This window comes from Zootermopsis nevadensis, unplaced genomic scaffold (assembly GCF_977971745.1).
Source record: "Zootermopsis nevadensis isolate Lab colony 2312 unplaced genomic scaffold, Znev_1.0 Znev_ptg000061l, whole genome shotgun sequence".
Classification (NCBI taxonomy): domain Eukaryota; kingdom Metazoa; phylum Arthropoda; class Insecta; order Blattodea; family Termopsidae; genus Zootermopsis; species Zootermopsis nevadensis.
The window spans coordinates 12,974,454-12,990,052 of NW_028259192.1; the positions used below are offsets into that span (position 1 = coordinate 12,974,454).

The following is a 15,599-nucleotide window of genomic DNA, read 5'->3' on the forward strand; positions in this document are numbered from 1 at the left end:
CATATCCTGAGGATAGGAACTTGCTACAATTTTTCACTTTTTCTTAATTGAAAGATAATAATATTTGAGCTGTTTCTTAATTGAAAGATAACAAATAGATGATAGGAAGTATGATTGTCTTTATCAAAGATCTTAAAAGTAGTTTTAATACAGAATTATTTTATAAAATTTGTACAAAATGTAGTTCTAGAGGACATTTCTTAACTTATCAACTCATATTGTTATTAAAAATTAATATTCCTTATGTGATAACAAGATTATTTTATGAAATAGGTTTCTAAAATGGCAGTGAATGATTTCTGAGATTTTTTCCAGTTAAGTATATCATCCAGTCTTAATAATATATAAGCTAGACATTTTGGCATTGATGAACACTTTTGTGAGGAATGCACATAAAATAAGTGCACTAACACCTTTAAACTATCATTATTAAGTAGTAAGTGTAAAGATGTAATAGCATTTGTAAATAATTTATATACCACTAGTATGAATAATTGTTTGTTTTTTTTGGTCCTAATATCTTGCTGATAAGAATAGAACAATATATTTGGACTACGTGTGTTATGGAAATATACTGAAATTCTGTTAATTGCCTGCACATTGCACACCATTTTACTGAGTTCACATCTTTGATCTGATACTGGTCGGATACTCTAGGGCCCGTTTCAAATGTCTACAGTTGTGGATTCACAGTCACTTGAAACACACTGGCCCAACCTCAAACCCAAATGCTTGATGTGGTAAGCCATAGTCTACTGGATAGAAATCGACTATAGGCACGTTGCCAAGCATCTTTGTACGTACTTCGAAAACTGTCTCACTTTTGCTCTTGCGTGTCTGAAAAAAATAATTGCCACACGTGAACACAGCAAAAACAAAAACGAAAAAAAAGTATGTAAAATTTTTTGGGAATATGATATACAATGGGCAGAATGAAATTATATTTCTGAAATTAATCGAGGTTGAGGTTAATAAGATTTATTATTTCATTAATCTTAAAGAATGTAATGTGGTTATAAATGTTTTCAAGATTTTGCTGTGTTGCAAAAGTATGCTCCTTGATATAACTAAATTTTATAGTTTTAGATACTTATTTAATGAAGCTATGCTGAAAATCATTCATTTTGTTTATAATTGTTGAATTACTGTAAAATAAAAAAAATAGGAATTTATATTTTTATAGGCATAGGCTGAGGTGCTCTAAGCATGTAAAGAAACAAAAAAACATGTTTATCTGCATGTACAGTACGTTAAGTTTCAATCATCCAGGGTTGCCAATCTGGAACAGTGATAAGGTTTGCTTTTGTTATGTTATCCATCTAATGCACTCCGATTGTGAAGTAGTTATTTTGTAATTTGGCAGTCCATACAAAATAATATGGTGTGTGACTTTTCTACCAGTTAGACATTTAATGATGGTGTCTAAAAGAAATACAATGTCTCATATTAATTCCATTTAGATGGAAGAAATGAATTTGGAGCTACTGCAGTTTTGAATATGCCCCTGCAGTCCTGTTCAAAAATAACTCACCTTGCATCCATCAACTAGAACACTGGGTCTTATTCCCTCTGTGCCGTATTCAATCTCATTTTCACCCAGCAATTTTATTGCCATGTCATGGTTGTTGGTCTTCGGGTTAAACCAAGCAGCTGAATTGATACAGGTGTATGTGAAATTCTGATATGCCTCTTGGCTTAACAGCCGTAGGAATGTCATCTGTACAACTCCTATTGTTTCGTATGTGATCTGAAACATTTTTAACAAATATTTTCTTGGTGTTACTATATACCAGTGTTTCTCAAACTCTGTTGCGCGGAACCCCGGGATTGCTCGAAGTAATCTCGGGTTCCGCGAAATGATTGTCTATTCGCGGACTAATTCATATGAAAATGCCTTTGTTATCACAGTAAAAAAAGTTATCTTTATTCGCCTTTAACTTCCACTATACGTGTTTAAAGAAACAAAGTTAAGTCACTTAGAAGACTGAGTGGCGCTACCAGTTTTCATGAAGTTGGGGGTTGGTAGCAGTGTATTTCAATTTTACTGATATAAAACCTAAGTATTAATTAGTGTAATGCATTTTAACCCTCTTAGTGGATCACTGTTTCAAAACGGAAAATTTTAATAAAAAACGAAAAGGTAAATTACTCCATAACATGGAAATAATTAGGACTGAAAGTACGTCGGGTATCAGAGGACCGAAATAATTATAAATATGTTGACGGTTTCTCTATGCTGGTACAAAATTACGGAATTTTCATGCAAAGCATGATTATGGCGTTTTAAATGTAAATATTCAGTATTCTCAAATGAATCAAGACGTCATTAAAGGTGAAACAAATAAGTATCGTACATTGATTCATATTCTTCGTTGCTGTGAAGCCCATACGATTGCAGAAAATCTCGTATCAGCTTGCATAAATGACGTGATTTTGTGTGTGCTTAGTCAGTGGCGTCGAACGGTGTGAACGAGGGTCCAGGACCTCGCGTGTCTCACACCTGTACTTGTATTTATCCTAATTGACTTTTCTCCTTACATTGCTGTGGTTTACCCAATACATGTGCTTTTATGTGAAACCGACATCATTGAAGAAGGAATTGAGACAGCTTTCGATTAAAGCCCGTGGAGAGTAAACGACAATTTTTAAGTGCCTGCTATACAATTCCGTTGATGAAGGCAGATTTATTGTGTACTGTTCGGTCACATTATCACTCTTCATGTTACTGAGTAATTTGCAGCTTGTGCTAGCCTTCATCAACAATGACGTACGTTGTAATTCTGGGGCCAGTGTTTCTTGGCGGGGAAGATATGTCCGTAGCTTTTGAGTTGTGGAAGCAGCAGTGTTGTTCAGCGGACAGGGCTGTGTACTATGAGAAGTCGAGTGTTAAATGGGATTGTGATTTAGGTAGAAAATGTTTATCCGGTACATCCAAAAGAAAAATTAAGACTTTAGTTGGAGCTAAAGTGCATCTCTTCACAAATTTTTGAAAAGAAATGGTGTAGGTGTACGTAACAGAAATTAAGGTGAACATCTAAGTGGAGAGCCGGTGGAAGACTTGCATGAATCGAGTGAGTCAGTTCTAGAGAGGTAGTTTACAAATGGTTGAAATTATAATAACTAAAATGCCTTAACATGTATTTTTATGTTGCCGCGCGATTTGCTCCGCCTCTGCTGTAGATAATTACTTGCTTATCAAAGAAGTTCCACTTGCAGATTCTACAGTTTCGATAAGAATGCAAGACGAATTGTAATTTTGATTGTTAATTAACTGAAGGGATTAATTCATCAATGAAAACCGTGTGAGCCGAGGTTGTGAAAATTGTAAGTTTTACTAAATTAAAAAAAATAAGTGTTCTCTGTGAAGAAGTGGTAGGTAGCAGTTACACAGTGCTACTGCTGCACATTATCACGAGTCAGAGTTCTGGTTCCTCTAATCACACTGCACTTTGAAATTGTATTATTCAGTGTGGACAGTCTCTGCCACCTTTCATCACGTCTGTGTGATACTGCATGGCCACAGAGATTACAATACCTAGTAGGCATTTATACAAAGATAAATTCACAAAATTTATCATTCCAAGACGACTATGAAAATTACCTCTGCACGTTAAAAAACAGATTGTGCAAAATAGGACCTTGGAGAACATGCGTTGGAAAGTATCACATTGTTTTCAGGCGTTGATTGATTATTTGAACTTGAGATTTATGTCTTGTTGACATAATGGGACATTTACGAGACCTCCAACTTTTCTGAAAGTTTTCTTTTCCACCTGCGGTAAGTTTTCAGTGGTTAAGAAACCCAACAGACTCACAGAGCAATGGTTATAAACAAAACAATACGACTCTTTAATGAACGTTTGCACAGGCAATAGTTTGAAAGGTACGCAAATATACATAGGCAGCAGTGCCTTTATTAACTTTCGGGCTAGTCCAAAGAAAGAAGAAGAATTCCAAGTGTAACGACTTCTGCTTCCATGTGCATGTCTGTGAGAAGCAGCGTTCTCAAGATATGCAGCAACAAAGCGAAGTGTCAAAATGGGCTGAATGCAGATGACACCGTAAAATTTTACAAAACTGCCTGACTTGTGCTTAAACAAGCACGTCCAACCGCCGTATTAGGTAAGTACAACATAAAATAATTCCTAAAATATAGAGTGGATGTGATTTAACTTTATGCATATAAGGTTATAAATTTAAATAATTACTTAAAACAAGTTTTTGTTGGGAGGATTTTTCGAAAATATTTTATTAGCTAACTGGTTATGCAGCAGTGAAAAGTTTGAGAACCACTGCTAAAGAGAAATTAGATTACCTGCAGTCTTTCATAACATCTCTGTAGATGTGTAATCAGAATTGTTACAATTACTGCCTTGTAAGTATTTTTTTCTAAATTTTACACATTCTAGACCTATTTTTAAGTTATTACTACTTACCCTAAATCCCCCTCGTAAATTTGAATACCAGTCATTCGTATCTCCTTCCTTCCTCCAAGGGATGTTGGGCATATGACTGGAATGCATGTCAGGGAATACACAGGTTTCCCCACTCCCAGTAATATTGCAATAAACAAACACAGCATCATCTGACATGCCCAAGTTAGGGTCAATCCAGTACCATCCTATAATTAAATTCATAACATTGTTTTGTATTCAGTTTCAGTTATATTTTACTATATTCAGTTGTAGAATGTGAGAGATGACTATCTTCTGTGTTGTAGCACTGTAAATTCTGGTAGAAATTTACCAACATTTCAGAGGCCCTTGCTTCCTCCACCATCATGGCACTTATGAAGGCAGAAAGGACCTCTGAATTGTTGGTAAACTTCTACTATAAAAAGTGGCACTACAACCCAGAAGACAGCCATCTTTGTAAACAGTTGTACTGTTACAAAATCAACTATATAAAATTTTGTGCATTAGTCAATTGTCAACATGCAAGTCATCAAGATCAATGATGATATTCACAGTTCATAACTGAATAGTTTGTAGAGCACATTGATTATGGCCAGGCATGCCGCCGTTAAATTCAGGGTCCTTTATCTTTCCATCTCTAATCTATAAATGTAGAATAGAAAATTGTACAAAAATGTATTTTTATCTATTATCTTATATGAATTTGAACCTTGGAGAAAACTGCATAATGATGAGCATCATGTAAGATTTGAGGTTTTCACAGCGGTGAGTATGAAGATTTCTGTCTTGTGGGTTGTTGCGCTGTGTAGTATGGTCGATGTTAACCAACGTTTCAGATGAATATTCATCGCCCTGATGACGGAGGCAGTATGACCTTTGAAACGTTGGTTAACATCGACCAGACTACACAGCACAACAACCCAGAAGACAGAAATCTTCATACTCATCGCCCTGATGACGGAGGCAGTATGACCTCCTTAACGTTGGTTAACATCGACCAGACTACACGGTGCAACAACCCAGAAGACAGAAATCTTCGAGGAGCATCATGTTTTATACTAGTCACAAAATATTACTAAGATGACTAAGTTTATTCAACATTTTAGTGAGAATTTGGAGGGAAGAGACCATTTACTTAGGTATAGATGGGATTTTAATATTAAGGTAGATGTTGGACAAAATGGTATAAGATTGCAGGTTAAGTTTAGTTGTCCTGGGAAAGAGCCCAGTAGTGTTCACTGCAAAAAATGGCCAGCTGGACTGCAAATAAACTGTAACACATGGCCAGTAAAGGTTATGCAACCAGAAAGTGTGATTTAAAGCAATAAAACAAGAAAAATATTTATTTATGTATATGAAATAGGAGGTCAACATGGCAAGCAAAGAGAAATTCTTAATTTCTGTTTTAGAATAAATATATTATACAGGGGATGGTAATGAATAATGTAATAACCCAGTCAGCTAGTCTCTTGTGATGACAATAGGACATATTAGAAGCTCCTCATTGAGTTTTAGCCTCCATTCAACTATCCTAGACCCAGATATATTACATAATGCTTTGTATTCGATCCGTGACCATAGTTTACGCCATAATCATTTTAAATTTTTAGTTGCTGTAAGTGCAAGAGTCAATGAATTGTGGAGGGGGGTGGAGTGAGTGGGTGGGTGTTCAGAAAGTGAATGGGTGGATGATGGACAAGGGACAATATCAGTCAGTGTGTAGTGAATGAATAAATGAATGGGTGGTTGGATGAGAACATCAGTGAGTGAAGAGAAGTGTAAATGTCGTAACTGAGTTAGTGCCAGCACAAACATATTCCTGAAACATATGTAAATTTTGAAATACATTTTTAACTGGACCATTAATGATCTCTTAATAAATATTGCATAACTGATCATTCACAAACCTGGAAGAGGATGATGAAATGTCATCTTTAGTGTAATTTTCTACCCAACTGTACATCTTAGTGTATAGGGCTAAAAATATTCTTATATGACACAGATGTTTCAAAGATGTGCTCATTCTAAGTACTTACATTGAATCAGTTTTGTACAAACACTTTTATTTTATTATAGTTCTATGTAGTTCTTGTAGTAGCAACATCTGTTTTCCAGTATCTGGTTTGTGTCACAAAGCCATATTAAAACTAGATTCCACCCCCTAAAACAGTTTCTGAAATTTTCCGCCATCTAATCCCATAATTTCACTTGGAGGTGCAAAACATTACAAATAAACATAACTTGGATCTTTGTTATTAACACTAAAATTTTTTCAGAGGCAGTATTGGTCATGTTACTAGGCTCTTGTATTCTAAACAAATGTGATTGCTCACCATCTTTAAATTGAGGGTGTCCATAGAAGAGGTCCTTGCAAGTCCTGACAGGATGCTCCCGTGTCCCAATAGGTTTCCTTATCCTGTCAAGGTCTTGCCTCATTGTGTAGATGGAGCTGTACATATCCAGGAACTTGCCACCAAGATCTTCTTTTATATCCCCCTTTTTAGATTTGTTCTTCTTTCCAACATCTTCAGTTATATTCTTTGCTATTTCTTTCCTATAAAAGATTATATGTGTATATATGTAGACTAACTAACTGCCCACCATTGTCGAAGTACGGCATGCTCCACACTTACTCTGGGTTCACGGCCCTCTTCTTGCGGTCCGTATCGCGTTGAAACAGAAGTTCAGGGGGAAGCATTGGTGCTTCCCCGGGCGGACCTGGAGGTCCGGGAGGTCCTGCAGGTCCTTGTTCGCCCTTTGTTCCCCCGACACCCTCAGAGCCTTTCGGTCCTGGTGGTCCTTCAAGTCCGGGTAGCCCAGGTGGACCATCGCTACCCTTTTGTCCCTGAGGACCTTGAAGGCCCTGTAACCACAGTAGCAGAATGTTCCCTTCCAGCAGTTCCATAGGCAGGAAATATTTAGTTCAATGAGATCAAGAGATTTCGCAGTAGATAGCGCAACATTAACCCAATTCTGTCAGATTCAACTACCCTTTTTTAATTTTTTTAGAATATAGGCATACGTGTAATGTATAAGAGTTCAAAGAATAATTATTATATAAAGTTTTATTGTTAAAATATTGAATGAATTGGAGGACTGTTGTGAAGTAAGGTTACATACTGAACGCCTGGAATGTCGAGCATGGCTAAATGAAGGTCAGATCAGACACAATTCTTAATCTAGATTGAAAGTGTTCTTCACTTGAACTTGATGGAAACTAAAATATAATTCAATATCTCGCATCGACGCTATATAGTCTGAGCTACTGAAAGGCGTCGTTAAATAAACTACAAATATATAAACAAATAATGTCTTGCATTGTACCTTTTTATGAATAACTGTTAAGTTGTACGTGCGCGGAAGAATGTTATTCTTAATAGTTCGTTACACTGCGTTACAGCTCGTAGAATAGTTTAACCGATTATGAATATTTTACGAATGAGTTTGTAATGATGTACAAGTAAAATGTGATAAATGTAAATTTCTGTTCAATACGCCTATGAGGAATATCAAGGAACCAAAAATTTGACAAGAAACAGCAGAACAGGTCTATGAGAAGACAAAAAATGACCGAACTAGATTTCAGTGCTATTACAGCTCTTTGTTAACCGATATTAAATATGAATCGAAAATGCCTCTGCGCACCGGTTCCGAAACGCTGTGTGATGTCACATCTAACATGTTGGATGAGTGATTAGAACACTCCTGCTTCCATTATCGCGGTTTGGAAACCCAGATATTTTGTGACTATACTCAGTCACTCTGGGAAAATAACGGGTCTATTTCCTTAAAATAGACTACAACTGCAGCCTTCCACATCCTGATGATTCCTGTTTCAACAGTTATGTTTTACAGTGCCGTTCAAACAACGTCTTTAAATGAGCATCGACGCCTATCGTAAGAGAGCGAATTTAGAAAGTTTTAAAGCCTGTCCAGGCAACAGTCCCAGTGGTAACAATTTATAGTAAATGAAAAGGAACTTTTGGTATTATAATATATAGTGCGAAGTACGTTTTTAATTTTATGGATGAAAAAAGTCATTTGAATTGTTTGGCAGTATTTTGGATTTCAAAGAAACTGTGTGTGGACTGGATAAACTTGGCTCACAATGGGATTCAATGATGAGTTCCTGTAAACGTGGTAATGAACCTCCGGGTTCCATAAACATAGGTAATTGACACTTTGCTGTTCAAGAGTGTTTCTTCTCAGTTGAATTATATAGTATCAGTTAAACATTTGATATTCCTGAAGTTTGTACCATCATACTGTGTTATTAACTCATTCCATTATACGCAATTTATCTGTCACACAGAAGCTGGTGACAAAAACCGGAAATTAAAAAGATAAAATTAACACGGAAGAATGACATCAATTAATGCCCACTTCAAAAATACATGATACTCACAGGCTCTCCTTTAGGGCCCTCTGGCCCTGTGGGACCCTTCATGCCGCGCTCGCCCTTCTCTCCCATATCTCCCTTGTGTCCTGATGTCCCCAATTCGCCCCGATGGCCCTTAGGACCTCTTCGACCTCGATCTCCTTTGGGGCCTTTCGGACCCGTCTCTCCGACTTTCCCAGGAAGACCTTCCCCTCCAGCTTTACCAGGTGGTCCAACGTCGCCCTAGGGAAAGAAACAAAGTAGTTCGTTTTTGTAGACTTAAGTTTTAAATTAAGAGAAATTAATGATCAGGCATCAGCCTTAACCGTGAATAGTCCGTACAATTACTTCTTATACTGTAATATTTATTGCATGTTATATTTTTTTAAGTTTCTTCTGTTATGAGCTGAGAAGTAACATTCTTTGCCAGTGCAGGGAAGAAGTTATTAATAATTATGGTTAGGTCATGATACGTACAGCAGGACCAGGAGATCCTCTTAGGCCTGGTGACCCTTGAGAACCTGGAACTCCCTGAGGTCCTAACGGTCCTTGTAAACCAGGAGGTCCTGGTGGTCCTTTGTCCCCTTTTTCACCAGGAGTACCTGTACTCCCCTGCTGCCCTGCTGGTCCCTCAGATCCCTGAAAAACAGTTTGTTTGTTACATGTGACAGTGAAGTGTATGATGTACAATAATATGCTGTGTCCCTATGTACAATATAGTCCGTGACTGCTGTTGCCTCTTGAGTCCTATATTTTGTCCTTTCATTTGCCTTTATTTAAAAAGGAAGAATTTATTTTTTTATTACCAGTCTGTTTTAAGACTAATTATTAAAGGTGAACACCATGGGAAATCTGCACCATTAAATGTAGGGTTCTATATAAATTTATTATATTTGTTTATATTTACACCACTGATATTTAATTTTCGCCTTATTTTGAAAAGTTGCTTCGATTAAACACTAACTAATTAATACGCGTGTTTTGTGGTCTAAAATGTGTGGTTGCTTTGATTATGGCGTTTGTTATACTTAGCTCCTTAATACGTTTGCTTGGCCGTATTTTGATTAAGGATAATGTATTTTACTTAAGGTGATACAACTGTGTTATAGCGAATTTAGTTGTTTCACTGTACATAGTGAGGCTTGCAGGAACTTTAAATTAATAACTTTACATATACGTCATTTGGTTAATTTATGGTCGTACGTTCCTATAGAATAAATTCGCACCACGAAAATTTCGTCAGATATAACGTCAAAAACGCGAAGTATTACCGTATTCATAAAAAAATGTTCTGTACATAAAGTGTCCTTACAGGCTCTGTAGACATGTTTTTGATCTATCTCCATTCAATGATTCATGTGCCTAGCTCTGTTGTTGGATCTTAGATATTGCAATTCAACTGAAAGTGAAATATAAATTTTGTCACACTGACAACATTTTGGTATTTTAATATACGTGGCTGTCAAACAAATAAAATAAAAGTACAACAGTGTGGTAGCCTTCAGTGGCATACTGTGCGCACCACGAAAATTTTTTGTGTTGGTTCTAACGTTATTAATGAGGACACATGTACACAAAGCAGACTGCTTATGCAGCATCGGGCATTGCTTATCAGCTGTTAACGAAAATACGATGAATATCATTTCAAGGTGATTGTTAAGTTACCTGTTAGCAAAAATAATGCAATTATGAAACTGTGATGACTTGATAATAGTACCGGAACAGTGGACATGTGCAGTGTCTTTCTGAATTTTGATCCATAGAAACGCATAATGCTAATGGACGAACCACTTTGCCCGGCGGTCCAACAGGCCCCATCTTCCCCGGGGGCCCAGCCTCTCCCGGAGGACCAGCATCTCCTGGCCGCCCGTCTGCTCCATCTTTACCAGGCTCTCCTTTCGGTCCCACTAAACCGGGCTCTCCTGCAGTTCCCGGGAAACCCGGAGGACCAGGACTGCCCTTTGGGCCTTCGGGACCCACCGATCCTCTTGGACCTGGAGGCCCCTGGACTCCTGGTTTCCCTTCTTCTCCCTTTGGTCCAGGGGGTCCTCGCTCACCCTGAAAGACAGTTTCTTGTATTACGCTGGGAGCCAGAGAATAGCAATTATGATGTAGCTCGACAATCTGTTATTTGGGTCTCAAATAATTCAGATTCCTATTTAGAATCTTATATTCAAGTTGTTACCGACTTTTTTCATCAAAGTTAATTTTTACACAAAGATACCATGTTGTTATTACGGCTTTCTAAATGTCTTACAATTCAGCGAAAGCGAAGTTTACCATACAAGCACGTTGTACCCGTCTGTACTTTTGCTGCCATCTTCCAGGGGCTATATAAACTGTTCGTCTCCTCATGTGTGACGAAATTTAAACTATTTTCTGCCACAAGCATTGGGTGATGTAAATGATGATGATTATTTATAGTGATGATGCTTTAATTTTGATTTTATGGCATTATTTTATGGTTATTTATTGACGATTTGATGTTTATTGTTGAAGATTGTGATTATTGTTAGTACTAAATGGTGATATGTTAATGATGGTGATTATTGGTGGTACTATAATGTTAATGACAACGTGATAGTTGATGATTAACACTATTTGATGTTCCGAATATTATTCGGCGTTCATATGATTTAGTCAACGAATAACGCTCTTTGGGATGTTCAATCTGTCTTTCTGTATGTCTGTCAGTTGCATGTCTCAGCTAATGCCCCCTAGGCCGGCCACTTGGAACTAGATCACCCTCATGGATTTCCCCAAATGTCTTAAACCAGTCACTAGGGCAGGGGTGGCCAACCCAAATGATCTTTCGGGCCACTTTGGAAATGCATCATAACTCCGCGGGCCACATATAAAATTATATATCCCCATATTAGATTTAGATACACTATAGACATTTTTTTGGAGTGAAAAATTGAAACATAATGAGTTATTATTATTGTGTTTACTATTATTCTTACATGTAAACATAGATAATATAATAATAATGATTATTTTAAAATCAAAGTTAATTTTTTCTCATAATTTCGACAGATAATTTTTGAATATATGGATGCACAAATAATGTATTTTTTTAATACATTGGTTTTCACTACTTTGGCCATTATAAAATAAATATATTTGGTAAAAGTGTGATGAATCTCGCGGGCCGGAAAAATGTTCAAGGCGGGCCACATGCGGCCCGCGGGCCGCGGGTTGGCCACCCCTGCACTAGGGTAACCTTGGTGTTTACCCAAGCGAGGCTTGGCCTATCGGGATTATGCTTACCTAGGCTTTGCACCGTCGGCGTCAAATACTATTTAATACTCATTATTATCATTATCATCATCATAATCAACAGTATTGAACGAGAGTGAATTTAGAAAACTAATAACCCTGACTGGGCAACAAGCTCGATGCTAATAATTTAAATCGTTAAAAATAACTTAATATTAATACAAAAATTATTACAAATTTGAGTGTTCAGTGCGAAGTAAATTGATAATTTTATGAATGAAGGAATGTCATTTGAATTAATATTAAGTATTTGGTTCGTAATGATTAACTCACATGTTTTCCATCTATGCCTGTTGGTCCTGGTGGCCCGGGATTACCGGGGTCTCCTTTTGGACCTTGTAGACCCTCTGGCCCAGGTGGTCCAGGAATCCCCTCGCCGCCCTTACTCCCACGAGGACCAGGTTCACCCGGCGCACCAGCAGGACCCTCAGGGCCTATTCATTAATTAATTAACATGATATATGCTTCCTCGCAGGTTCTGTCTTCACAGCTTTAGAGAAATGCAACTCTTTGACGCCAAAGCTAGTGGCCTGTTGTTTAGATTTTATAAGCAAATAAGTCCTAGAAATAAACTTTAAATTTTATAATTATATTGACAGTATGCTTTGTGATATTAAATCAGGTTCTTCGGCACCTGAAACTAAAAATACATGATTACGGCATTAAGGTAGCTGATGCCGCCTTTATATTCTGCTATAAATAGTGATTGGTTTTGTTTTTATGTCTGCTTCGGTGTTCATGTGTGCCAATACGAACATGTCTCTGTGTGTAGTACGCATAGATAATTTCAGTTTAATTTCAACGTCTTCTGTAAAATTGCAGACATTTAAGTTGAAAATCGCTATTACTTATTATTTTGGTGTAAGCATTACTTAAATTCACATATTTGATCTCCACATGTTAATGCGAAACAGCCTCCAAATGAAATCCTGGATATGATCCCCGACACTGTTAATACGTGTCTTGCAATACATAATAAAACAGGTTACTAACTCATGATGCAGAAGCCTTTTTAGAAACTGATATTCGCTCAGACGGCCAAAGAAATTTCCGCTATTTAAGGATCACAGAGATATTTTATCGTGTTAAAAGTGCCCGTCATTGGAATTTATCCTGAGCCAGTTGAATCCATTCAACTCCCTTACGCCATATTACTACATCTGTTTTACTGTCATCCTCCGTTTCTGCTCTTAGATCTTTAAAGTATTATCTTCTCTTCAGACGTTCCGACGAAAATGCTGCATGATTTTCTCCTATCTATATGTATGTAATTTGTTCCACCCATCTTAACAATTTTCTTATCACGCTATTATCAGTTAGTGATGTATACAAAATGACACTCTTCCTTGTGTAAATACAATACCAGACATAAGTATTATAATGCATAGTTTACGACAAATGGCATATGCATAACATTATCTTGCGTACCCTTGGCTCCAATGTCACCGATCTCTCCCTTCATCCCAGGAGGTCCTGGTATTCCCTGCGGACCTGCTGGTCCGGCAGGACCCGCCACTCCTGCAGGGCCATCCTCTCCTTTAGTTCCTTGTCGCCCTATCTCACCAGGAGGACCCTTCTCTCCGGGAGGACCCAGAGCACCAGGTTCTCCTCGAGGACCTTGAGGCCCTGGAGGGCCGGGAGGTCCCTGCATTGGGAATGTTCTATTATTAGCTATTCATTTATCACCCCAGAGAAAAATCTTTGGCCACAGGAGGGGGAGGGGATTTTCCCACAAGTGTCAGGTGTTACTGTATTGTTTGAGGCTTATGCATGTCAACAATAAATTATAGACCTACCGTCTGCATATTTATAAGAAATAATCTTATCTCTGTGCTTAATCACTACTCCACGAAGACGTACTGAGGAGCGGAGATACAACTCAGCCTGTTCTTAATCCTAGAACTACAATACATGCAAGTGCATGGCCATCTTCACCTTCCGCCCCTCACCATCCAACTATTCTTATTCTCGACGCTGGGCAGATATTAGTTGTCTTCTATACATTCCGACCGCTTAACCCTCGGGGACAATGCTCCTGATATCCATCAATTTTGCATGAGGCTAGGTGGGCTCCGGACCCAGTTTCAATGTAGTGTTTGCCTGCCCTGCCTTCGCCTCCCCCTACCGGAAATCGAACCTTGATCTTGCAACCCATAGCTAGTCACCTTACTGACAGCATCTTTGTAGATTTTGTGTTTTGTAATTGTCAGTAGGACTTCCAGTGAATTCAGTATTTTGCTTACCGTTTCTCCTCTTGAACCCTTGAAGCCTTTTTCTCCTGGAGGTCCAGAGTCACCTTTGTCTCCATCCTCTCCTGGAGATCCCATAGGACCTGGTGGCCCTGGAAGACCCCTCTGTCCTGGCAGTCCGTCGCGGCCAGTCCCTCCCGGAAGTCCAGCCTCGCCCTGAAATTAAATAACTTGCTCGACATGTCACATTCTTGTGTAAAGTTGCACCGAAACCTGACTTCATACCAGGGATTGGAGGATAACTGTCCGCCGGCCAGATGAGGTCCTTAAAATATTATATATTGAAAGAGGAAGTGCAGTTGATTGAAAAGAGAAAGTTGTTTCATGACGTGGGTGGATGTTGGCTATAACGCATTGAAGATAAAACAAGCAGCGAACTTCGTGAAATTAAACCATAAACTAGGTGTGGAAAGGGCTCCAATTGCTATGACTCGGCTATGAATCCACTATTAGTGAGTTCTGTTGACTAGCAGCTACACTGTTATAGAAATGTCAACATTTCATTGTGCGTTAACACTGTAATTTGGCGCGGTACATATTAATAGAACATAGAATGAGTTCTCCTGTGGTTTTAACAGAAAATAATGCGCACGATGATGTGACACCATCTGAACTATCTACCTCTAACCCCTTCATTCCATTTTAACCAACAGTTCCTATAACGCGATTTTCCACAATGCGTTTTTCTTCGAGAAGTACTTCAACTCCATATTTACCCTCTCTCCTTTAGCTCCAGCAGGTCCTGGTGGTCCTTGAGGACCTTTCCTACCCTCGGGCCCAGGTGGTCCTTCTTTGCCAGGATCTCCTTGTTGTCCTTTGTCTCCGTGTGGTCCAGGAGGACCAATGGGACCCATATCACCCTTCAGACCTGGCATGCCCTGGAACAGAGATTTCAGAAGGAACTAAAGTTCACGTCCTTCTTTGCATGACTATGAGTATTAAATAAAATGCACACTACTGCAAGTTTAATTATATTTATTTCTTTTTAAATAGTTCAAACGACTGTAAACACATTTTTCTGAAAGAGGGAAAAATAGCCATTTTCTGAGAGGAAATTTTATAGCGGATGTAAGAAAATTATGTTCGGCCAGCGGTGATACATACTATTTATAATTGTGTCAGCTTTTGCTTTCTCACACATAATATGTACAACCAAAATTGCATTAACAGTAGTAACAACAATCTTTAAAATAGTCGTTATTTTTACAAAAATGAAGCTTCAGGTCCCTGTTTCTCATACTTTTGCTGCTTTCATTCACTGTATGAGAAGACTGCATA

General features: G+C 38.1%; 1 protein-coding gene and 1 long non-coding RNA gene across 3 annotated transcripts in view; one reads left to right on the plus strand and one right to left on the minus strand.

Moving 5' to 3' along the window:
• Positions 1–99: 99 nt before the first annotated feature.
• The window catches only part of LOC110837940 (uncharacterized), a 47,078-nt gene continuing 31,578 nt past the window's right edge, over positions 100–15,599 (minus strand). For both annotated transcript variants that reach the window (XM_087340178.1, XM_087340177.1), the window contains exons 18-29: positions 15,038–15,199; positions 14,316–14,477; positions 13,501–13,717; positions 12,346–12,506; positions 10,582–10,851; positions 9,271–9,432; positions 8,821–9,036; positions 7,049–7,278; positions 6,749–6,969; positions 4,437–4,621; positions 1,532–1,747; positions 100–837 (exon numbers count right to left, since the gene is read on the minus strand). In XM_087340178.1, coding sequence (XP_087196304.1) covers positions 694–837; positions 1,532–1,747; positions 4,437–4,621; positions 6,749–6,969; positions 7,049–7,278; positions 8,821–9,036; positions 9,271–9,432; positions 10,582–10,851; positions 12,346–12,506; positions 13,501–13,717; positions 14,316–14,477; positions 15,038–15,199 — 2,346 coding nt within the window. In that variant the 3' untranslated portion in view covers positions 100–693. The remainder of the gene's footprint in view (positions 838–1,531; positions 1,748–4,436; positions 4,622–6,748; positions 6,970–7,048; positions 7,279–8,820; positions 9,037–9,270; positions 9,433–10,581; positions 10,852–12,345; positions 12,507–13,500; positions 13,718–14,315; positions 14,478–15,037; positions 15,200–15,599) is intronic.
• Positions 2,389–15,599, plus strand: part of LOC110837953 (uncharacterized) — a 72,713-nt gene continuing 59,502 nt past the window's right edge. Inside the window, exon 1 of the long non-coding RNA XR_002545896.2 lies at positions 2,389–4,122. This is a non-coding gene — a long non-coding RNA (uncharacterized LOC110837953). The remainder of the gene's footprint in view (positions 4,123–15,599) is intronic.